This window comes from Microtus oregoni, unplaced genomic scaffold, assembly GCF_018167655.1.
Source record: "Microtus oregoni isolate MIOR12 unplaced genomic scaffold, Mior012 000028F_ref0000031, whole genome shotgun sequence".
NCBI lineage: Eukaryota > Metazoa > Chordata > Mammalia > Rodentia > Cricetidae > Microtus > Microtus oregoni.
The window spans coordinates 5,643,647-5,667,175 of NW_024543087.1; the positions used below are offsets into that span (position 1 = coordinate 5,643,647).

The window sequence follows — 23,529 nt, forward strand, 5'->3', positions numbered from 1 at the left end:
ATATGAACACACCAACATTTTAGGTATATATAGTCCATGAAAAAGAAAGCAATCATTGATCCGAGACTTAACTAGACAAGACTGGGTTCTAGTCAAACCTCACAGACCCAATTTCAACAAAGTCGGCTGACAGACTTGTAGCAGGTTACATCACGAGGGTAAAATGCGCCAGATAGCATCATTTGAGGGAAAACATTGAAGTCACACACAAACCCCCAAACATTCAGACTCTGAGATGGGAGTCATGAAAGACATCTATGAACCCGGTCTCCAGGAAGGACAGCTCAGAGGTGGCCTGAATTGTGTGCTGGCCTCTGACACCTCTGACCAGTAGCCTGGGGCTGCTGTCCAGGTCCTGGCATCTGTGGCTATTTCTGAACCACGGCTAAATAAGCTCCAGCAACCCGAGGGCCAACCAGATTTTGAAAGAGTCACAGGTACAGAGATTAAAGTAAACAAATAAATAAAATATAAAAGTAGGGCTGGGGCGATGCCTTAGTGGCTAAAACAATTGCTTAGGAAGCGTGAAGACTTGGGTTTGATCCCCAGAATCCACATAACTGCAAAGTAGGCATGGAGGCTTATCTGGTTCAGTTGAGACCTTGACTCAACGGATAAGGTGGAAAAAGAATGCTGACACCAACTTCAGGCTTCCACATCCGCGCACACACGCGCAGCCATGCAGATGGGGAAATGTATATGCACACGCACACCCAGAAAAGCAAACGAGAGTGGGGCAGGTGTATGCAGGGCACAGGGGTGGGTGGGGTGGGGGCAAAAACTGGCAGGAAGAGGGAAAGAGTCAAAGGTGATCGGGGGATCAACATGTTTGATTTCCCTGGCCTCTTGGGTAACGGGATCTCCTTCAGGCAGCCTACTTCCTATCTCTGCCTTGCCTGGGAACAGTGACAGAGGGTCAGCTCCGGGAAGAGATCAAAAACCAGCAACAGTGCTGTACTAACACTGGGTCTAAACTGGGGAACAAATTTAGGTAGGCATGGTGGCGTGTGTCTATAACCCCAGGTGTATGAGGTAGGCATGATGGCGTGTGCAGTAACCCCATGTGTATGAGGTAGGCATGATGGCGTGTGCAGTAACCCCATGTGCATGAGGTAGGCATGATGGCGTGTGCAGTAACCCAGGTGTATGAGACAGACATGATGGCGTGTGCAGTAACCCCAGGTATATGAGGTAGACATGATGGCGTGTGCAGTAACCCATGTGTATGAGGTAGGCATGGTGGCGTGTGCAGTAACCCCATGTGTATGAGGTAGGCATGGTGGCGTGTGCAGTAACCCAGGTGTATGAGACAGACATGATGTCGTGTGCAGTAACCCCAGGTGTATGATGGCGTGTGCAGTAACCCCATGTGTATTTCACACATTTTAAACACATTGAAGCACTTTACTTGAAATATTTCGATTGAAGTATTTCAAACATACTGGTCTTGAGCACGCTCTGTGAGTGCTCTACCACCGAGCTACATCCCTGGTCCTGCCTTGTCTACATTGAGCGGATCCTGGGAGTTTCATCTGGAGCCCTAAACATCTCTCCCAGCTTCAAATTTCTTGTATTTTTCCAGCATACACACAACTTGGCTTTGTGCCCATTATCAAAGGCCTCTTATCACTGCTTTCTTCCTGCAAGGCAAGCTGCCGCAAGGTCCCCATTTTGAAAATGTTATTTTAAATTTAGAGTTCTTGTATGCATTTGTTACATATGTCCTGTTTTCCTGCCCTCACCGCTTAGCACCGGTTATCTTCCGCAATCCCGCTTCCACTTTCATTTAATGTACACGTCCATAATGCTATGTGACAATATAAAATACAAGAGCCACAAATGAGAGGGAAACACTTTTTCTGAGATTGGATTAATTTACTTAATGTAGGCCCATATTTCTATCTGGTATGGCAGCTAGGCTCTGAAGCCATAGGCCCCACCTGAGGTGGTCATGTACCCTGCCAGTCAGGCCTCCGCTGCCCTAACAAAGGGCCAGGATGTTGTTTTGTTCCTTTCTTTGTAATTTGGAGGATGCCTGACAGAAATGCTAATTCAGCCTCCGTGACAGGTAGCATACAGAGCACAGAGGTAGTTGTGGATGTGACTAAAGCCATTCACCTGGTTACCCAGGAGACAGAATGCTGGTGTATTTCCCCTCAGTTCATGTTTTGGTATAAAAGCTGTTTGGAGAATAAAGCAAGAGGAATTCTTCAAGATGTGAACTCAGGATTTCATGAGGGGACATGGAGAATCTCCCTCCTGATGAAATCATGTGAGTTGTGTCTTTATTTCTGCGCCTCCACACCAGTCCAGAGAGATAGTTTATGTTGGGGTCTGGTCTAGAGAAATAATTTAGAGTTCGGGCTAGCACCGGACCCCGACAACTTAATAGTCCTGTTTCCAGTTGCAACCATTTTCCTACAGATAACACGGCTTCATTCTTATGGCTGCTAGGCTTAGCTAGCTGGGCTGGCTCAGGAACCTGGCTATTGTGAACAGTTGTGTGATAAACATTGACGCACTGTTTCTCAGAGATGTGTTGACGGAGTCCGTTGGGTGAACACCCAGGAGTAGTAGACAACACAGCAGAAGTTCTGGGGGATCTGTGTCTCTTTCCTGAGAAACCCATCTACTGCTTTCCAGAGAGGCTGGGCTAGCTTACACTCTTATGGTGAGCTTACATGGGCTCCCTGCTCTCCTCAATGGCAGCCAGCAGGGCCTTGATTTCCTGATACACCCTGGTCACATTTCATTCTGGGTGGGGGTTGGGAAGCATTGGGGGCTCTAATGGCCTTCTGCATGACTCCAAACCAGCACCTGCTCTTTGTAGGTCAAAAGTGCAACTTCCGGGTCTAGTAAGGTGAACATCCAAACCTGGAAGGAGGTGGGAGGTCCTTGGACTTCCCACAGGGTAGGGAACCTTGACTGCTCCATGGGCTGATGAGGGAGGGAGAGTTGTTTGGGGGAGGGGGAGGGAAATGGGAGGCAGTGGTGGGGAGGAGACAGAAATCTTTAATAAATAAAAAAAAAGTGCAACTTCCTCCTTTACGGTGGGATAGAACTGAGTGGAAGCTTCCCTGCAAGATCAAGCTGAGGGCTAGGGTTGGAGGGCCTTTGCCTGAGATTGCCCTGTGCTGCCCTGCTTCCCCCTCCGCTGGTAACAGATACCCCTGGAACCACCAGCACCCGAGCCCTGCCCTGCTTCACCCTGCTTCCCCCTCGGCTGGTAACAGATGCACCCTCGGAACTACCAGCACCCGAATCCTGCCCCACTTCCCCCTCCACTGGTAACAGAAGCACCCCCGGAACCACCAGCACCGGAGTCCTGCCCTGTTTCACCCTGCTTCCCCCTCCACTGGTAACAGAAGCACCCCCGGAACCACCAGCACCCGAGCCCTGCCCTGCTTCACCCTGCTTCCCCCTCGGCTGGTAACAGAAGCACCCCCGGAACCACCAGCACCCGAGTCCTGCCCTGCTTCCCCCTCCACTGGTAACAGAAGCACCCCCGGAACCACCAGCACCCGAGCCCTGCCCTGCTTCACCCTGCTTCCCCCTCGGCTGGTAACAGAAGCACCCCCGGAACCACCAGCACCCGAGTCCTGCCCTGCTTCCCCCTCCACTGGTAACAGAAGCACCCCCGGAACCACCAGCACCCGAGCCCTGCCCTGTTTCACCTTGCTTCCCCCTCGGCTGGTAACAGAAGCACCCCCGGAACCACCAGCACCCGAGTCCTGCCCTGCTTCCCCCTCCACTGGTAACAGAAGCACCCCCGGAACCACCAGCACCCGAGCCCTGCCCTGCTTCACCCTGCTTCCCCCTCCACTGGTAACAGAAGCACCCCCGGAACCACCAGCACCCGAGTCCTGCCCTGTTTCACCCTGCTTCCCCCTCGGCTGGTAACAGAAGCACCCCCGGAACCACCAGCACCCGAGTCCTGCCCTGTTTCACCCTGCTTCACCCTGCACTGGTAACAGATGCACGCCGGAACCACCAGCACCCAGGCCGTCATTCTCACTCAGCATCTGTTCCGGAGAAGATATTCAAGTTTTTCCTGACTTCAAAATGTTTATTATTTTCAAATTGTGTCTGTGTGTGAATGCATGAGGGTAGATGGAGGCCAGAATAGGGAAGCCAGACCTCTTGGAGCTGGAGTTACAGGTGATGTGGGCACTGGGAATCGAACTTGTGTCTGTTGTGCTTTCCCGTCGCTTTAAGGGACAAGCCACGCCCACTCCCATTACCTCTGACCTTCCCACTGCCATCTTGCCCCTTCCTTTTCTGTTTCCTTGGCGTTTACACGTGTTCTCTCTGTCTCTCTCTCCTTTTATCTCCTCTCTCTCTCTCTCTCTCTCTCTCTCTCTCTCTCTCTCTCTCTCTCTCTCTCTCTCTCCCCCCCCCCTCAATAAATGCTTTTATGGCTACTTTCTGTGTCCATGGGTCTGCTCACAACCACTGTGCATTGGGAATTCTGCCGCGTGGCTTCCCGCTGATGGGAACTCTGCCACCGCTCGGGTGCCGGACTCTGGAGCCAGCGCCTGGCACCGCTGGGGACCCGCCGGAGCTTGCTGCTGCTCCGTGAGCCCGCTGGTTGGGGGGAACCCCCGGATTTTAAGAATAACAGTGTCCCCCACAAGAACAGCAACCACACTTAACCACCGTGCCATCTCCCCAGTCTCCTTGCTTATTACCTCACGTGTATGATGTGTGTCTGATGTGAGGTCAGAAGACAGTTTCATGGAGTCTGTTCTCTCCTTCCACCACAGTTTGGGCTCTGGAGATCCAAGTCAGTTCCCAGACCTTGCTTTTAAAGTTTTATTTATTTTTAAGTTGTCTTTTCTTAGCTTAGCAGTTTCAATTTTTTTTTTCTTCTTCTCTTTTTCTCTTTCTTTCTTTCTTTCTTTCTTTTTTTTTTCGAGACAGGGTTTCTCCGTAGCTTTTGGTTCCTGTCCTGGAACTAACTCTTCTAGACCAGGCTGGTCTGGAACTCACAGAGATCCGCCTGCCTCTGCCTCCCGAGTGCTGGGATTAAAGGCGTGTACCACCACTGCCCGGCTATCTCTCTTTCTTTTTTAAAGATACTTTGTTGTCTGGTGAAAAAAGATCTAAAATCTAGGACCCCTCTTTTCCCTTTGAGAAGAGGAAATGGGTAAATGCTGCTCAACATCTGGCTAAAGGTGGGAGCCAGGAGGTTTAAAGTGCACTTCTTCAATTCCTCTCACAGATCTGACCGTGGCAAGGTGGTGGTGGCACGCATCCTTAACTGGTCCTTGTCACAGACACAGCTGTACTGAGACAAGGTGGTGCGATGCATCTTTAACTGGAACTTGTCACAGACGTAGCTGTACTGACATGTCTCAGGCTAGACCGGAGCCTCCCTTCACACGCCGCGAATGCACAGACAAAGCTTCTCATGCCGAGGAAAGCTGAGCTCTGCTTTGGAACGTAGGCCACTCTGTGATTGGAGATGGACATCTGGGGTTCTCCATCACTTCCTGGTGCCCACGGCCACCAGAAGGGCCAGCAGTCTCAGGGACCTGCACTTTAGGCTTTCTCTCTGTGCCAGTACTCAGGCAGCGCTGACAGGTGACACACCTGGGTTAGGGATCGCAGTCCTGGCCTCTGGGTACCTGCCCTCCTCCGCCTTCTCTCAGCTATTTATGGGCAAAGGGTGGGGCCTTCAGAAGCAACCCAAACAGGAAGTGAGCAGCAGGGAAGACACAGGACAAGAGTGGCACCTGGATCGGGGCCAGGTGAGGATCTCCTCTTGGCATTATGCAGGAAGTTCAAGGTAAAGTCACCAGGGTTTCAGGGTACCGGATTAAAGACAGGAAGGGGGCGGAAGAGACTTAATATTTTCTAAGTATTGATTTCCCCCCCAAAGGCTCTCTTACAAGGGTTAGCAGTGAGTTCATTCATCATCTTAATGGCCAGGCCAAGACGGCTATAAACATCTGAGGGTTGCCTTTTCCTGGGGGCGACTATTAACTCGATAAGAGACACCGGAGACAGCAGAGCCTATTGGCAATCAGCACGTTCTGTGGCCAGGGGAGCAGCAAAGAGTGAAGGAATGCCAACTTTACTTTGCTTACACACAGAAGGTTGGGGTGCACTTCTGCCCCCGCAATGCCTGACTCCTCATCTCCACTGACACACGTCGCTTTGTTCCTGTGCACAGACACACCGGTTCCTGCACTGAACCTTCCGCCCATGGAAGGGTCAGCTACCCCCTCAGATATAAAACTATGCAAACACATTAGGTTTCCAAATCCTCCCTCAATTCAGATTAGAAAGCTGATAGGTCTTATCATCTGGCGCCGTCCTGAGTCGCTTGCCTTGAAAGTGAGAAGAGAGATTCCCGAGAGAAACGGAACACCCGCTCCGTGGCAGAGGTAGATATTAGTGGAAAGACTCACTTTACAATCAAAACAAACTCACCGGCCCTGATGCCACTTGTCATAAAGATGTAAACTGACCTGGTAGTTACCGAAGACTGCAAAGCCCAGACTGACTGGAAATTCAAACCATTCCCGTCTCAGAAACAGCAAAAACGAGCTTCCTCAATAGACCACCATGCCCCTCATTAGGCCTTGTAAATGGGAGGAGTAGAAGGACCCAGGGGCCATCCCCTCATCTCGGTCTCTCAAGGTGATTAGAAGGCAGAGCCATCACCAAGACCACAGCCAGACTCAGTGACTGATGGCGATGGATTGGGAACTACAGCCCTGAGCAGCTCGGCGAAGCTCTGCTTGTGGGTATTTCTCCCACACGAGCTCACGACCACCCTTTCCTCCTCATGCCTCCGTCTTCCACCACTCCCATCACTGAATCCTATCTTCCCGTTTCTCTGGTCTGATGGCGCCTCCTGTAAGAGGTCACCGAGGGTGCCCAGCATCCTGAGAGGATTGCGCTGCATATCACCAACCCGGTAAAAGACTCAAATTCACACCTGGAAGCACAGTTTCTGCTAGAAGTGTGTGACTTTGCACCATCACACAGCTGGAGAAATCACAGGCTGAACCTTCTGTCTGGTGTTGGACCACCAGAACACCAAGTAAACTGTGGGTCTGGATAGTATGTTGTGGCGTACGGTGGGAGGCAGGGGCCTACCACTGTTGGGACACATTACACACACATACACACACACACACACACACACGGCACAGACTCCACTCAATCCTTAGCACACACTAACATAATAGTGCGAGAAATTGTTGCCCTGGCCCAAGGTTACACTGATCATCAGAGAGGCTGCTGGAACTTCAGTTGGAGCCTGCCAAATCACCAGTGTTCACAACCCCCACCTCATACTTGACACTGTAGACGCAAACTCCAGCTTAGCGTCTATCGTTCTGAAGCGTAGATTTCATCCTAAAAGTCATTAGCTTTAAAGACGACATGGATGCTTCATCTGGATTGACTTTTCTGTTCTCTTCCATTCCTAAACACATGTGCATTCATGCACGAGCACACACACACACACACACACACACACACACACACACGACCTCCAAATGCTAATATATTTGGCTAGTTAGTCTGCTGCCAAGGGAAGGATGTGAGACACACCAAGGATGTGGAAAAGGTTTGACCGGTGATACAGAGTCCCATGACAGACAAGCAGGTTAGGGCACAGACCTAGTACACAGGAGGAATAGCTAGGCTGGAAGCCCAGACCAGAGGCCTATGGGCTGGACAAGATCAGGAACATGTTTTGTTTGGCTTATACCACACTCAGAACACATCTTAATTAGCTGCCAAAGTAACATAAAAATGAAGTTCTGGTTTTTATTGAAAAATAAAATCTGGCAGCACCAGTTAACACTCCCACTTCAATTACTGAGCCACTGAAGTGGCTGACCTACGGGTGACATCAGAACCCTCCATCTCCCAGAGAATCTACCACAGTCTTTCCCACACCTGGACACCGTCACCTATGCTCACACAGGCCTTGCCCAACTTCTGGCTCTGTGATGCTCTCTAAGCAACTCTACTCACAATCTCCACTGGCCTAGGAAGTGAGATTCCCCCTGGCGGGTGCCAAGAGCCCTGCCCACAGGACTTGCACCCGTCAGGGTGTTTCACCAGCTTCCCACTGCCAGTGCCCAGCCCTCTGCACTAGAGGGCACTGTTTCCGGAACCACAGAGGTCCTGCTGGCATGCACATGGCAGTTCTGATGTGTTGGGGAACAGTCTCCCAGGAGGTCCCCATCTTAATTCTTAGACCAACGATTCTCAACCTTCCCGATACTGCGACCCTTTCATACAGTTTCTCATGGTGTGGTGAGCTCCAGCCATAAAATCATTTTCATTGCTACTTCATAACTGTAATTTTGTTTCTGTTATGAATCATAATGTAAATACCTGGGTCTAAGTTTTCATCATATAGTGATTTAGGTTCCATGCGAACACCAGTTCACTGAGCCCCTCGCTGCCAACCAGGAAAACCTGCAAATACCTGCACATCTGTCACCAGAGCTACTGGGTAGAATGGGATGCGTCCTGCCTCCTCTTCCTCTCTCACAGGGGTGAGTGCACCGAGGGGCATTGGGGAGAGAGAACGCAACAGCTGCCCTTTCCTTTGGGAATCATGATCTATAAACTTCAACTCATTGGAATAAATGATTGACTCTACGAAAGCTCACTCAGTTCATGGAAATCATCGAACTTTCTCAAATCCCTTGAAAGTGGCCGGAATGAATATATAAATATGGCAAAGTATCAGCTGACGTAGAACCCACGTACCAGACAGCATGGAATGCACTGTCAGGGATCGGAATCATGACAAGAAGGAGTCCGACCACACTTATTTTTCACAACTACCAACACAAGACTGAAATTTTACAGAACATATATATGATGGAAAAAACAGCTGTAGCTACTCAGAGAGGGCCAGTCCACCAGAGAGAAGGGACGGAACACGACATAAGGTAGGCACTCTGGGCTGTGCCAGCTGCCTCCTCACTTCAGGATGAAAGCCCATTTCTGGTAACTCCAAGTTCCTTATCAAGGAGTGGTTTTTGTAGCCTCATTGCATGCCCCATGCTACAAACAAGTCAGCAGGTGTTGGAGACAGCAAACGGCTCCTCTCAAGGGAGCTCTCCCTACCTTCTGCCACATGGGCTCCTCTTGGGGGAGCTCTCCTACCTTCTGCCAATGGGCTCCTCTTGGGGGAGCTCTCCTACCTTCTGCCAATGGGCTCCTCTCAGGGGAGCTCTCCTACCTTCTGCCACATGGGCTCCTCTCAGGCAGCTCTCCTACCTTCTGCCACATGGGCTCCTCTCAGGGAGCTCTCCTACCTTCTGCCAATGGGCTCCTCTCAGGGGAGCTCTCCTACCTTCTGCCACATGTTAATGAAGAAGAGTTCCCGGGAAACGTTGAAGGACACGTTGGCATCATAGGCATCGTCCCCAAGGTTGGAGATGGAGATGTTTAGAGAGATATTCTTCACAGCCCCTAAAGCTAGGTATGGGGTTTTCTCATCAACACTGCAAAGAAAAACAAAGAGTGATCAGTAGCCTTACTTACAGTGATACAGCAGGAGGTAGTAGTGTGGGGTACTGGGAATGGGAACCCAACTCTCAGGAGCCCCACCCACGAGGAACATGGCCTTGGAGAACCAGCACCCATGGGCCTCTGCTTTTTATTTGTTTGTTTTCCTTTTACTTAGAACATGGGCTTCTGTGCTTTTGAATTCATTAGACTGTCACATGGCTCCCAGGAAACTCTACATATCAAGTGGGAAAGCTTGAAAACATTTAAAAAGTTTTATGTGAAATTCCTCCATTCAGTTCTTCTGAGCAGATCCTGTATCTTTGTCATCACAGATGTGATGTTTCGTGTTGACTGTCAATGTGACAGAATCCAGAACTGCCTGGGAGATGGCCTCCGGGCACGTCTGTGTGCAGTGCTAACTGAGGTAGGAAGACTCTTCTCACTGTGGGTGGTGCTCTTCCCTGGGCATGGACTGTAGACTCTGAAACAGAGCTGAGTACAAGAGTTTGTCTCTGCTTCTTAGCGTGGACGCAATGAACCATGGCTCTTAAATGCCCACTGCTGTGACTTCCTGCCGTGACTGACTGTAACCTGGAAGTGCAAGCCAAAATATACCCAGTCTCCCTCAAAGCTCCTTCGTTGGAGAATTTTATCCTAACAACCGGAAAGGAACGTAAGACCCTGGAGACAGTCTCCTGTCACGTCAAGGAGACAGAAAATACTCATAACCGGCTGGAGAAACCTCGGAGGGTAGGAAGTTACCTGACCTGGATGAGTGGGCTGCAATTTTCAGTACAGTAGTCAGGGGAGCCTCGATGAGGAGGTGGCCTCTCACCAGGGAGCAGGATATGTGGAATGGATGCTTGCTAAGGAGGGTCTCTGATGGGGGCACAGAGCTGGCATGTGCCAGGAAGAGAAGGAGGCCAGAGAGTATTGATCAGGTTGAGAGGAAATGAGCCCAGAGATGTAAAGAAAATGAGGCTCTGTAGGTCCTGGGGTGTCACCGTCAAGACTGTGGTGTAAATATGATACACATGGGATTCCCTACCAGCTCTGAGCTAAGAAGTAATGGCTCTTGGGACCACGTCAGGGGGAGGCTCCTACTATATATGATGCAAATCTTCTGTGGAACACTTGAGAAAAGCTGGGGGAGGCACCTCCTGCAATAAGTCAGGGGAAAGAGGTGAAAGGGCAAGCCAGGCCCTTGCAGCTGAAGTATGGAGAAGAGTCATACTGGAGGTGTTTCCAAGGTTGTGCCAACCTTGGATTTTTCTCAAGAGTTGGAAGAGGGATGTTAGTAGATGAAGAGCCAAGGGCGGCTCCAGGGCTTCAAGATTCAACAACCACATTTAGGGCTGCCGTTTAGTGGGAAGGGAAAGACTGTATGTAGAGAAGGCTTAGCAGAGATAAACCAAGTGCCTGTTGCATTTTATAGAAAACACAGAGGCAGCTTGACACACGAGCGGGGAGTTGGAGGCATTTGGGTTGGAGATCTATACGTGGGGTGAATTTGAAGGACACCAGAGAATGGGTGTAGAAGGAGCCTTGCTTTCTCATTTAGGGTCTGAAGAGAGGAGACAGGTGTAGCTAGGTATGAAGGAAGGAAACCAGGACAGGTGACACTGAGCGGCCACATAAAGCTCTTTCTGAGGGAGAAATGTCAGGCTTGTCCAGCATGGCAGAAGGTCAGATCAGCATGAGGAACTAGAACTGATCACTGAAACTAGTTATGTAGAACAGGGTTTAGACATTTTTACATGTGACCCCTTTATAGCTCTCCGAGTTTTATTTATATTGCTGTGATAAAATACTCCAATAAAGCAACTTACAGGACAAAGGGTTTATTTCAGATCACAATTCTGGGTTGTAGTACGCTGGGAAGTCAATATGGAAGAAAACTTAAAAACGCCTAGATACAGCCCTCCTCAGTCAGCACAGAGAGAGACTGAATACATCATCACACAGCTCTGGTTCTCTCTTACAGTTCAGGACCCAAATGCAGACGATGGTGCCATGCACAGTGTGCTGGGTCTTCCCAATCAATTAATGCAATCCAGAACCTCCCCCCCCCCACACACAGACATGCCGAAAGGCCAGCCTGATCTACACAGACCCTCACTTCATTAATGCAATCCAGAACCCCCCCCCCACACACACACAGACATGCCGAAAGGCCAGCCTGATCTACACAGACCCTCACTTCATTAATGCAATCCAGGACCCCCCCCCCACATGCCGAAAGGCCAGCCTGATCTACACAGACCCTCACTTCATTCCCAGATGATTCTAAATTATATCACGCTGACAATTAATGCCAATCAGTACAGTGTCTGAGAAGTGTTTACATGACCCTGGGTAAGTCAGTATATGAAACAAGTATACAGATCAAGCATTATTGGTAATAAACCATAAATCTATTTTAAGATAATTCTTTGGTATACATATACTTTGAATATCTATTAAAGACTAAAGCAAGTTTGTATTCTAATGACATGGGTATGATAATCTGTGTAGCACAGTAATCCTTGTACATACTAATTCGTGTTGCTCATATACTCACGGGTATGGGGCCACAGAGTGGACTCAGCGGGTCAAGGAAAGAGAGAAGATGAAATTGTGAGGAAATTGTGGTTGTTGAAATTGTAGGGGGATGTTTGGGAAGTTTTAGGAAGAGGAGGGGCTAACTATGATCAAAATACATTGTATACATGTATGAATGCATGAAAGACTCAAAGGATAAGCATGTTATTTAAAACAGATTTTAAAATACACTCATTTTATACATAATAAAGAGTAATAGGAGAACATTATTAAAACCGTTTGTTTCCTATAATTAAATCATTATGCTTCTATAAAAGCAGAAAACATGGTATAGACAGCAAAAAAGCTACAGGCTGTAGGAGAGAGGCCTCACCTGTGAGTGTGGATATTTAGGCAGTGGTCTTTGGCACTGTGGGGATGAAGGCACATAAAGTTCAGAATGGAGGCTCTACAAAGAGGTTAGGTGATGTAATGTGGGCTAACACTGCCAGGAGCATCGTAAATCTGAGTTAAACCGAACTTATCATGAGTTCAGAAACCTATTTCTGAACCAGGACCAGGATTTCGCAGTCCTCCACGTTCAGTTACATAAAACCCATATTGGGTTGTGGCCAGCGTGGACGAAGCTTTGATGTACACAGAGGTCACTGGTGATCTTGTGTGAATTCCACGAGTGAACCAGGGCAGAGAGCCTGACTGGCATGACAGAGGAGCTCATCAGAATCGTGAGTTCAGGTGGGTGTGGGAAGGTGCTTCTCTCAGCGGAGGGGAGGGGAACAACAGGGTAGAGCGGCCGGGGAAGTGGGCTGTGAGATAGGAATTATCACAGTGCATTTGTACGTGAATGGGAGAGGCACAATGAAGGAACACGTTGACGGGGAAAGTTGCTGGTGGGACCTGGTGAACACATGGAAAGGCGGAGGCTGAATGAGCAGAGCATGAGGCATGGCTGTTATTGGGACTTCCTTTGGAGCTGTGGGTATGTGTCACTGAAAGTGAAACAGAGTCAACGGCAGGGAGAGGAGAGAAGGGGAGGATGTTGGGTTCTGGCAATGTCAAGGAGATCAGGGAAGTGAATGGGCCAAGGATGACGTGATGGGGATAAAGGTGATAACAAGGATGAGGACCAAGTCATATAAGCTCTGGGCAAAATAGAGTCATTCCAGAGGGAGATGTGGAGAAGCCTCAGAGTTTGTGCAATGGACAGCTGTCTCTTTTGGCTGTTTGGCTCAGTGGCTCCATGATTGATGTGAGGAGTACATCAATAGATAGGGGGAAGGTACTTCTCATGGTCACTAAGCTGTGGGCATCTGATTAAGCAGTCCTGTCTTCTAAGGATGTTCAGTGGCTTAACTTTGGTGATAATGTTCCCAACCACAGCTCTGAATTTTGAGTGCTTCATAAGGCCATTCCGGTCCTGTGATTACCTGGCGTGGCTGCAGAAGGTTTAAAGAACCAGAAGTTGCTTCCTCGAGCTAAACCTTGCCTCCCTTGTTTCCTGTTGAAGTTGGTCGCCCCCTCCGGGCCCCTTAGAAGTCTCATCTAAACCAGCTCATATCTTTCCAATAAACTAGACTTAAATCAACTGGCATATGTTATGCTGTCTGCTTCAATTAACATAGCTAATACAGTGTGCAAGAGAAGAGGACTATTCAAGCACTCAATAGGCTACTATTCTTTGAAATATAGATTTTGGGGGAAGGAACATCATTATCCATCTCCGGAAAGAAGCCCCACTCCAATGGGTCTGGCATGCCAACAAGAAAAACATGCTCAACAAGAAATCTGATGGCTTTGCTTTGGAAGCGAGAGCTCCAGGGATCCAAACAAGATGTGAAAAATTAACTCAGAGAAGAGTTTTAAATTCTTGAATGGTCTCCAATGAATTAAGACCCTGACCTCAAGCTATTGTGGCAATGATTTATTATTGTTGGCCACTCTGGTTTTAAACAATTGATGGGTTATTTCTGTCCCCGTTTGCTTTTGTAACATGAAAGAAAGACTCCTCAGACCTTGAATTATGTGACAGCATTAACCTAGCTCTATCAAGAGAAGGACTTGCAGACAAGCTCAGAGATGTCCAGTCACCTCAGAGTGACCAGTCTCTGTGGGATATTAAGCAGAGACCACATAGGTAGGCACAGCGCCACGGGCTACAGAACCACTGCCTTTGCCAGTGTCGTAGTTCACAAGACTAGCCTCTTTCTCTCATGTATAAATGCCAAGGAATCAGGCCAGGGACATCTGAACTTATGCCAGGCCCCACAACATGGGCCTCTGCCACTTAATCACGCAGTAAGGTCATCCCTGGGTTTTCATAATCAAGTGATTCCAGCGTGGGTCTGTGATTAAGGAACTCCAGGCACCTTCCAGGGTAAAATGTGAACTCAAAACTTTTTAAAAGAAACCTCAAAGTTGTTTTCATTCTTTCTCTAGAGCTAAAACTCTATAACCAAAACAGTAGGCTGCTGCTCCCTGAGTTATTCTTAGAAATGAAACGAAAATACGATTTGCTAGCATGGGGCCCGGTACTGTCAAACAAGCCTTTCTGAACCCTCACAGGAACTTATGAGAGTCACACTTTCAGAGACAAGGAAACCCTGAAGCAGAGAGCTAAGGGGACTGGGTAAGAACCGAGAGCTGCCCGTGTCCACAAAGCCCTCTCCTCTCCATTTTCACCCATGTCCTTGAGTCCCATCTGCCATGGCGCCAGGAGGGCCTTCTTGATGTCGTGTGAATAACAGACGTCTCACTGTGAGCTCACCGGCCTCTTGAATCCTCATTAGCTCTACTCGCTCTTTACCAAGGTGGCTACATACTAATTTTTTTTTTTTTGGTTTTTCGAGACAGGGTTTCTCTGTAGCTTTGGAGCCTGTCCTGGAACTAGCTCTTGTAGACCAGGCTGGTCTCGAACTCACAGAGATCCGCCTGCCTCTGCCTCCTGAGTGCTGGGAATAAAGGCATGCGCCACCACCGCCTGGCACTAATTTTTAAAATTTTTAAGAAGTTTCATACATTTGAACAATTAAACATGATCATTTATACCCCTAATTTCTCCTTTCACCTTCCCTACCCAACTTCGTATCCCCCTTCTCTCTCTCTCTGATAATTCACTCTTGTAGTGAGAAAACGTCATGACCAAGGCTACTTATGAAAGAAGGCATTTAATCAGGGCTCACATTTCCAGAGGGTTAGAGTCCATGGCCATCATGGCTGGGAGCATGGTAGCAGGCAGGCATGGACTAGAGCATTTGCTGGGAACATGGTAGCAGGCAGGCATAGCGCTAGAACATTAGCTGGGAACATGGCGGCAGGCAGGCATGGACTAGAGCATTAGCCAAAGGCTTACATGTAATTAATCCACAGCCACAAGGAAAGGGAGGGAGACAGAGAGAGATCACTAACTGGGAATGGCAGGGGCTTTTGAAACCTCATAGCCCAACCTCAGTGAAATACCTTCTCCAATGAGGTCATAACTCACAATCCTTTCCAAACAGTCCCACCAACCGAGGACCCAACATTCAAATATATGACCCTATGGGGGGCCATTTGCATCCAAACCACCACACCCACTGAGCCCACTTGGTCCTGTCTATGTGTGTAAGGGTATGGGACCAGTGCTGTGAAACACAACTTCCAGACTGGACATGGTTATGCCACTTAGGACGTCACAAGAGCTACGGCTTTACCTGCACAAGATCCATCCAAACCGAACTGCAGCAGAGGGGTGGGAGGAACTATTGGCAGTTGATAGCTAGCTCTGGGGGAGGGAGAGTCATTGTGTTTGATGTGTGGCTACTGGTAGATCTCACATCTTAATTAGGGACAAGGAACTGTGCTTTCACCAGCAGGGTCTAACAGTAGAAGGCAGGGGCCTTTGTCTTGGCTTGCTTACCACTGCACTCCCAGGGGCAAAATCAGTCTTGCACCAACTTTCTAAGGGAAGGCAATTTCTTGACAATTAGGCAGACGTTCTTCAACAACTGAGAGCACCATGAAATGCCTCAAAGGGGACTGTTGTGTCTGTTATTTCATCCTTGCGTGGGACGTCAGAGGCTAGGCTCTCCCAAGGGAGTTCTAGGAGCCACATCATTGCATGAGCCAGCAAACACCCCCAACAACTCCATGGCAGACCATCAGCTCAGCCCTCACATTTCCCAGGAGAACCTGAGTCTGAGAGAGGACCCACTCAGCTGAGGTCATCCAGCCAGGCCAGGTCTGAGCTGGAGCTACCGTCAAATTCCCTAAGATCTCCATGCTGTGGCTCTCTGAGAACAAACTCCATCAGGAAGGGCTCTGGCAAGAAAGGTTCTTTTTAAAGATATCTGAATAGAACAGGGCTCTGTGAAGAACAGCTTCTGAGACAGCGCTGCCAAAAGTTTAAAACAACTGAGCTCAGTTGTACGCCAGACATTCCGTGGGTGCTTGTTTATTTAATGAAGGACAGTCTTTCTAATTTTCAAGGAATTTTATCCTCCGATAAATTTTCCCATTAATTCTAATTTGTTCGTGCAGCCTTTTAAGTGGGTCATGTTCTTTTGAATGATGTGGAATTCCTCTCTGTATGCTGTGAATACCATTGGTGAACAAAGAAACTGCCTTGGCCTGTTGATGGGGCAGAACATAGGTAAGCAGGGAAAACTAAACTGAATGCTGGGAGAAAGAAGGAGGAGTCAGGGAGAAGCTGGAGAAAGACACAGGAACTTTAGCCAATAAGCCACAGCCATGTGGTTATACAGATGAATATAAATGGGTTAAATTAACATGTAAGAGTTAGCCAACAAGAAGCTAGAGCTAATGGGCCAAGCAGTGATTTAAATAATATGTGATTATTTCGGGGCTGAGCAGCTGGGAACCAACAAGCCGTCTCCTCTGACATTTGAACATAGATGCCTTTGGTATTTCCATGTGAAAGGCATCTTCAACAGTCACCAAAGATTTGAACTGTACTGTTTCTAGAAGGCCCATCTTCCAGCACTTTCATATCTTGCTGAACACATATTGCTTATTTTTTTATTAAAAATTACTCCAGAATATACCTTAGTATTGTGTTATCTATATGGGCATTTTGCCTGTATGGATGTCTGTGTATTATATACACGCCTAGTGTCCACGGAGGTCAGAAAAGGGTGTCAGTTCCCCTGGGACTAGAGTTAAAGACAGCTGTGAGCTACCATGTGGGTGCTGGGCATTGAACCTGATATCTCTGGATAAGCAGTCAGTATTCTTAACCATTGATCCATCTCTGCAGCCCTAATACATGTTAAAGCAGCTACTTTTTGAACGTGTTAAGGGGCTCCTAATTCTTTAGCAAGAATTCATTCACTGTTCCCAATGTCAGGTGCTGCTGGTAACCAGCTGGGAGCTGTGTGAGGCCCTAGATTCTTGGCTGCACTTGTTCTCTGGACTCATTCCTTCCAAGGAACACAATGACCACCCAAAGTTCCTCACTGGGTAAACTGGATGCTTTATGTTATCGGTGACTTCTGCTGAATCCATATGGGAAGAGGACGTTCCTCCTGTCCAGATACTCCGCCCTGCACACACCACCACTAGATAATTTTTTAATGTTCTTAAAGACCTACACTGTGACCTTACCTGGAGATATAAGCTACTTGCCATAAAGTATGATTTCCTCTCGCTGCTGGCATTGAAGTGGACTAAGTGAAGGGCACTAACTATGCAAGGTCTCTAAGTGCAGCCAAGTAAATTATACCCATCAAAATTATCACTAAAGAGAATTTTTCCGTTACAACTACAGGAAAAATAAAGTAAACCAAATTGGATACTTAAAAAAACCATCAGCTTGAAGGCTGGGGATGTGGCTCAGCAGCAGAGTGCTTGCCTCGCATCTGTAAGGCTCCAAGCTTAATCCTAGCACCGGAAAGAAAAGCCACAGTGATAGTATATATCTCTTAAAAACCCACTTGTAAACTATCCAGTGGGGTGAGAATGGAGGGCAATCTGGAAGGAGCTGGGGGAGGGGAAAGAATATGGCCAAAATACTTTAGATGAAAAACTTACAAAACAAGTTAAATAGCCTTGTGAGTATTGAGAAATGCAGAGAGAGAGAGAGAGAGAGAGAGAGAGAGAGAGAGAGAGAGAGAGAGAATCTCTGTGAATTTTCCTACAATGTATTTTATTAATTTTACCTAAATCTGACGTTCAAGGCTTACACATCAGGCACGTGAGTACCGTTGGTCACATGTGCTATGCTGGGCCAAGAAGGTGAGCCATGAGTGCATGGGGAACAGGAATGTCCTAGGGACACTCTAGGAGCAGGTTTGAGAGCAAGTGGTACTTTCAGGACTGATTTCCAAAACTCACACAGGGAAGGAGACAGTGGGGAACTGATGAGGGCTGTGGCATCGAGCCAGTGACCTTTCTGGGTACCCGGAACTTAATACTTAGTCATCTGGAGAATACTCAGGAACCGTGAAGAAGCACATGTCTCAGGGCTATCCCATTAGGGATGAGGAATATCTGTCCACTTATTCCAGGCAGTCACTGGTCAAGGGCTGTTGTAGCAAGGGAAGGTGCCACCCACTCCAATCATCTCTGATGGACAGAAAAGATGCAGTTCCTGGTAGCAGAACCTGGCCAGAAATTTGGGGCAGGGATAGAAGCGATGTAGAGAGAAAGGATTCTGTCTGCTACGAGGTCCTCTGCCAGGGTTCTCAACAGGAAATAGTCAGTGGGTAAAGCCTGTCACTGAAGTTAGTACTGTTACTTCTGAAAAGGAGGAGTCCAGGCTCCTTGTGGACGGAGCCCCAGGTTCTGCATAACACATCTTCTTTGTGGTCCACAGGTGGTTTCCACAAGGGTACATCCCTGGTACCATAGTTTCAGTCTCTTTCCTGTGTATTCCCTCCACGTATGTGTTTGTGGGAGTTTCAGGGAACATATGTATGTTTGTAGGAGATGCTGGGAGCACACATGTGTGTTTGTGGGGGCTGCAGGGAGTACACATATATGTTTGTGGGGGTTGTAGCCAGAGGTCAACCTCAGATTCACTCCTCAGGAGCCACCTACCTAGTTTTTGGAGATGGGGTCTGTCACTGACCTGGAACTCACTGGGTACATTAGACCAACTGTCCAGGGAGACCCTGGGATACATCTACACTTCCCCAGCACTAAGATTACAAGCAAGCATCACCACACTCAATGTTTTATGTGGGTTCTGGGGATCAAACTTAGGTCCTCACACTTGCCCAGCTCTACATAGTTTTGGTTTCTATGGTTATTTCCAGTCCACTCAGTCCTCACATCCTGACACATATGGGTAATAAACACGCTTCATAGCCAGGACTGACCACGGGAGGACTGCAGGAGGGGCAGGCACAAGTCATCCATGGCTGATGGTTGTTCGTAAGACCTTCAGTATAGCCGGGCGGTGGTGGCGCACGCCTTTAATCCCAGCACTCGGGAGGCAGAGGCAGGCGGATCTCTGTGAGTTCGAGGCCAGCCTGGTCTAGAAGAGCTAGTTCCAGGACAGGAACCAAAAGACACGGAGAAACCCTGTCTCGAAAAATCCAAAAAAAAAAAAAAAGACCTTCAGTATAGAATGCTGTCTGTGCCCTAAAGCTGTGCCCAGGCTTTCAGCATTAGACACATAGATACTACCCTGTTGGTGAGCCTGAGGGTATAGAGACGGCAGGCAGTGAGTAGAAGCACTCATTCTGCAGGCCCTAGAAGGTAGCTGTGGACACCCCAAGACACAGACAGCATTCAGTTCTAGAACGCAGCTAAGGAGGTCACCCCCAGCAGCTGTTTAAAGGCCAAGAACTCTCACGGTCAAGTCTACATGCGTATACCAGCATTGTTCCACAGCTCCCTGGATTTCTATGGATACATTTCTGCTCTAAGCCAATTCCGGACCTCTTCTCTGCCACACTGGCAACTGCTCTTGATAAAAAATGACTGAACTGCGACCAATGACAAAAACATCCACTCTCAGATCTGTGACATTTCTATACATCAAGAGTTAAAAGCTGGCAACATCAGCTGGCAGGGGTGAGATACCAGAAGAACTGACCTCATCAGCTACTCCAGAGTCACGAGTGTTATGAAGACCAAGACCAAGTCATGGGAGGTAAACAGTAAAGCTATCTCCAGAACAGAGGGAGGAAAATACACCCATGTTTATTAACATGTCTTAGAGGATGAACTAAAGAGACTCAGGAACTTTCAGCACTAACAGGGTTGTCAGAACCAATGGGGATTAAATACGGTAGTGGTTCATTAACTGACTTGAATGCCAATGGCAGTACTATTTAACCTCATCCCCATGGGGACTGGGATTCAAATCTCTACTTCTCACAAGTCCACACAGGAAAACAGCCTATGCCAGTCAGTTCACTAGATAGAATTCAACCAGAAAGCAGCACCAGGCATGGTGGTACACACCAGTAAGGCCAGCACTTACAGGTGGAGGCAGGAGGATCATTAGTTGAAGGTCATCCTCAGCTAACTAGCAAGAGTGAAGCCAGTGAAATGCATAATACCCATTCTCAAAAGTAAAAGACAAACAACAAAAGACAAGAACACGTCCAGGAGCTAGGTACAATCATAAGGGGGCAGCATGGGAACTAGGAACAACAAGCAACTATCATCCTAATGCTGGGAAGAGAATGTGACTTGTATTAGTTACTCTAGGCTGCTGTGACAAAATGCCACGGCCAAAGCAACTTGCACACTTATTTTAGCTTCTGGCTCCAGAAGAAAGTCCATACCATCAGGGAAGGCATGGCGACAGGAAGAGGAAATGGTTCATCACTATCTCAACTGCACACTGAAAGTTGAGAAAACAACATTTGGAAGTAGGATAGGCTGTAAGCCCTAAAGCCTGTCCCTGATGCAAGGCTCCACCTCCTAAGCCAGGACATGGGTGGTTGCGTGTGGGACTTCAGTGTCAAAGTACATGTGGCCAAGTCTCTGTTTTCATGTTTTACTTAATGGGCTCAAAGAGAATATCAATACTAATTCTATAATAACAGTCATTTTATTATGGCATATTACTATTATTACTCTACTGTTAGTAATTTTACTCTGTCTTATTTGTAAATATAGGGAGAAAATGTGGTTTATGTGATGGCTATTCTTGGTCGTCAACTTGACTCCATCGGGAACTAACTAAAATCGAGACGGCTGGGTATGCCTGTGAGAGATTTTCTTCTTGACTGAATGATTTGAAGTGGGAAGATCTTGCCTAAATCCAGATGATCTGAGGAGCAAAGATTCACCTTAAGTCAGGGTCACACCTTCTGCTGTCAGCTTGAGTAAGGACACGGAAAGCAGAAGCCTTTGCTCTCTGTCTGCTTGCCCTCACCCTGGCTGACAAACTCATTCCTTTTCTGCTATGAGCCGCTTCTTTCTGAGTCCAGTACACACAGAAGACCAGTTGGGAATCTAGACCTGTGTACTGAACAACTATTGGATTCTTGCATTTTCCCATCAGGAGACAGCCTTTGTTGGAATAATTGAACCATAACCTATAAGCCACTCTAATAAATCCCACGTATATGAATACATATATTCATTCTATCAATTCTGCTTCTCTAGAGAACCCCAACTAGTACAGTTTCTACGATTTAAGTTTTGCTATAGTTTCAGGCATTTTCTACTAGTCTTGGGACATATTTCCTGAGGAGAATTAAAGATGATTAGAACTTTCATATGTATGCTTTTATATCCTCAACAGTGTGTAAACCCAAACCATTAAATAGAATATGCACATGTAACTGCCAACGTTCTCTTTGCATCTGGCCATGTTCTATGGATCCTTCCTAGTCTCACGGAGCAGGCCTACGGGGCACTTAGCTCCAGCTGGAGATGGAGGGCTCTGCAAGGCACTCCCCCATCCCTGCAGTTGGTCAGAGAGATGGTTCCTAGGACTGAGTATCTGGACTGAAAATCCATTTATACAAAGGTAGAAATACTTTTCACGTTCCTTAACTGCACCCACCGGGGTCAGTGTTAGTTCATAGAGTCAGGGTAAAACACATTTACTGAAGAGAAACAAATGAAAACAGCAGCTCCCTGGCAAGGTTTGGAGAAGCATAGTCAGTCCATATTATTTAAAGTAACTGTGCTCATATCCCTGGGGACTCTGGCCGCAGAACCAGCCCATTCAGTAATCCATTTAATGGCAGGGCCAGCACGTGCACCAACAACCTTGTTTCTCCTAATGAGGAAACTCAGCCAGCCCGATGCTCCACCCCCACCCTGTCTCCTGGTCCCTCTCGGTGGCTCAAGAGCTTCCTGTCCCATCGGTGTAAATGTTGAGAGAAAGGCTGCTTCCCAGATAGCAGAGGAATTCAGAGCCTCATCAGCCTTTGCCATGAAGTCTTGGGACATCTGGAATGAATCAGGTTCATTCTCTGTAACTACTGGATTAAGGACTAAAATCCTTTGGTGGGGGGGAGGGGAGCAGAGGAGTTCCCAGGTCTGTCGGCTGTTTGGAGGTCTGATGTCATGTGAGAGGCAGGGGGCTGTGGAGGAATGCCTGCCTTGGCCCAGCCAGAGAGAGGCCCACTGCCACGCCACACAGTGTCCCATATGCCTGTGCTGTTTGGGTAAGCCTGCCAGCCTGATGACCAAAGAACTCTTTTAGGGCACATTTCCCAGTGGGTGACATCAAATGGCAACAGGTTAGAAAACAAAACAAAACAGAAAAACCCCGAAATGGCAAGTTTTCCTAATCGTACATACCTCCTGCTGTGAAGTGAGACAGCCACAGGGGAGCAGGAGCCCCAAGCTCCCCCCACTGCCCCACCCCATCTCTGGGTCTGTGAGCCCCCACCCCACCCCACCCCACAGGTGTAAATAGGCACATGCTATTCAGTTGCAACCACCGGGCAGCCCCAGCACATGCCCACAGTGTGGCCACCCACATGCCACCACAGCAAGGCCCTCCTCTTTGAGCCTGTGCTTTCTTGGGAACTCCCTGTGTCATTAGGGAGCAGAGAACAGGGGTTGGCTGTAGGTGTCACCACAGGTGCTGCAGGGAGCCACAAAGACTGTGGCTTTTAAGTTTGGCTATATGGGTCTAAAGAAATGATCTGGCCTTCAAAAGAAGACCCACTTCTAGATATTACGACATTGTGGTTTCCTCTGGAACATGCTTTTCTCATACCCAGTCTTTACCCACATGCAGAGGAAACTTGTAGAACATGTTTTTAACCTGGTTTAGTGCTGGTACATCCCATTGGCTGTGCAGTGACGCCAAGGGACCCTTTCTCAAATGATGCATGGACTGGAAAGTGGGATAACGAAGAAATCAAGCATGCAAAAATAGATTATTATATTGACCAAATGTGTGATCTAGCAACATATGCTTCCTAAAATAAATAATAAATTAATGATGAGTTGTGGAAAAGGATTTGAAATTTGCCACAACTCTGAGGCAGGGACAAATGACATTTCAAAGTATCTACAGTATATCTAAAAGCATCTGTCATTTCTGTGTGTGACAAAGTCACAAGTCCTGAGTGTGTC

The 23,529-nt window shown here is 47.9% G+C and overlaps 1 protein-coding gene across 2 annotated transcripts in view; it reads right to left on the reverse strand.

Annotated features, from left to right (window-relative positions):
• Positions 1–23,529, reverse strand: part of Itga9 (integrin subunit alpha 9) — a 307,443-nt gene that overhangs the window by 95,872 nt on the left and 188,042 nt on the right. For both annotated transcript variants that reach the window (XM_041677309.1, XM_041677310.1), the window contains one exon: positions 9,335–9,485. In XM_041677309.1, coding sequence (XP_041533243.1) covers positions 9,335–9,485 — 151 coding nt within the window. The remainder of the gene's footprint in view (positions 1–9,334; positions 9,486–23,529) is intronic.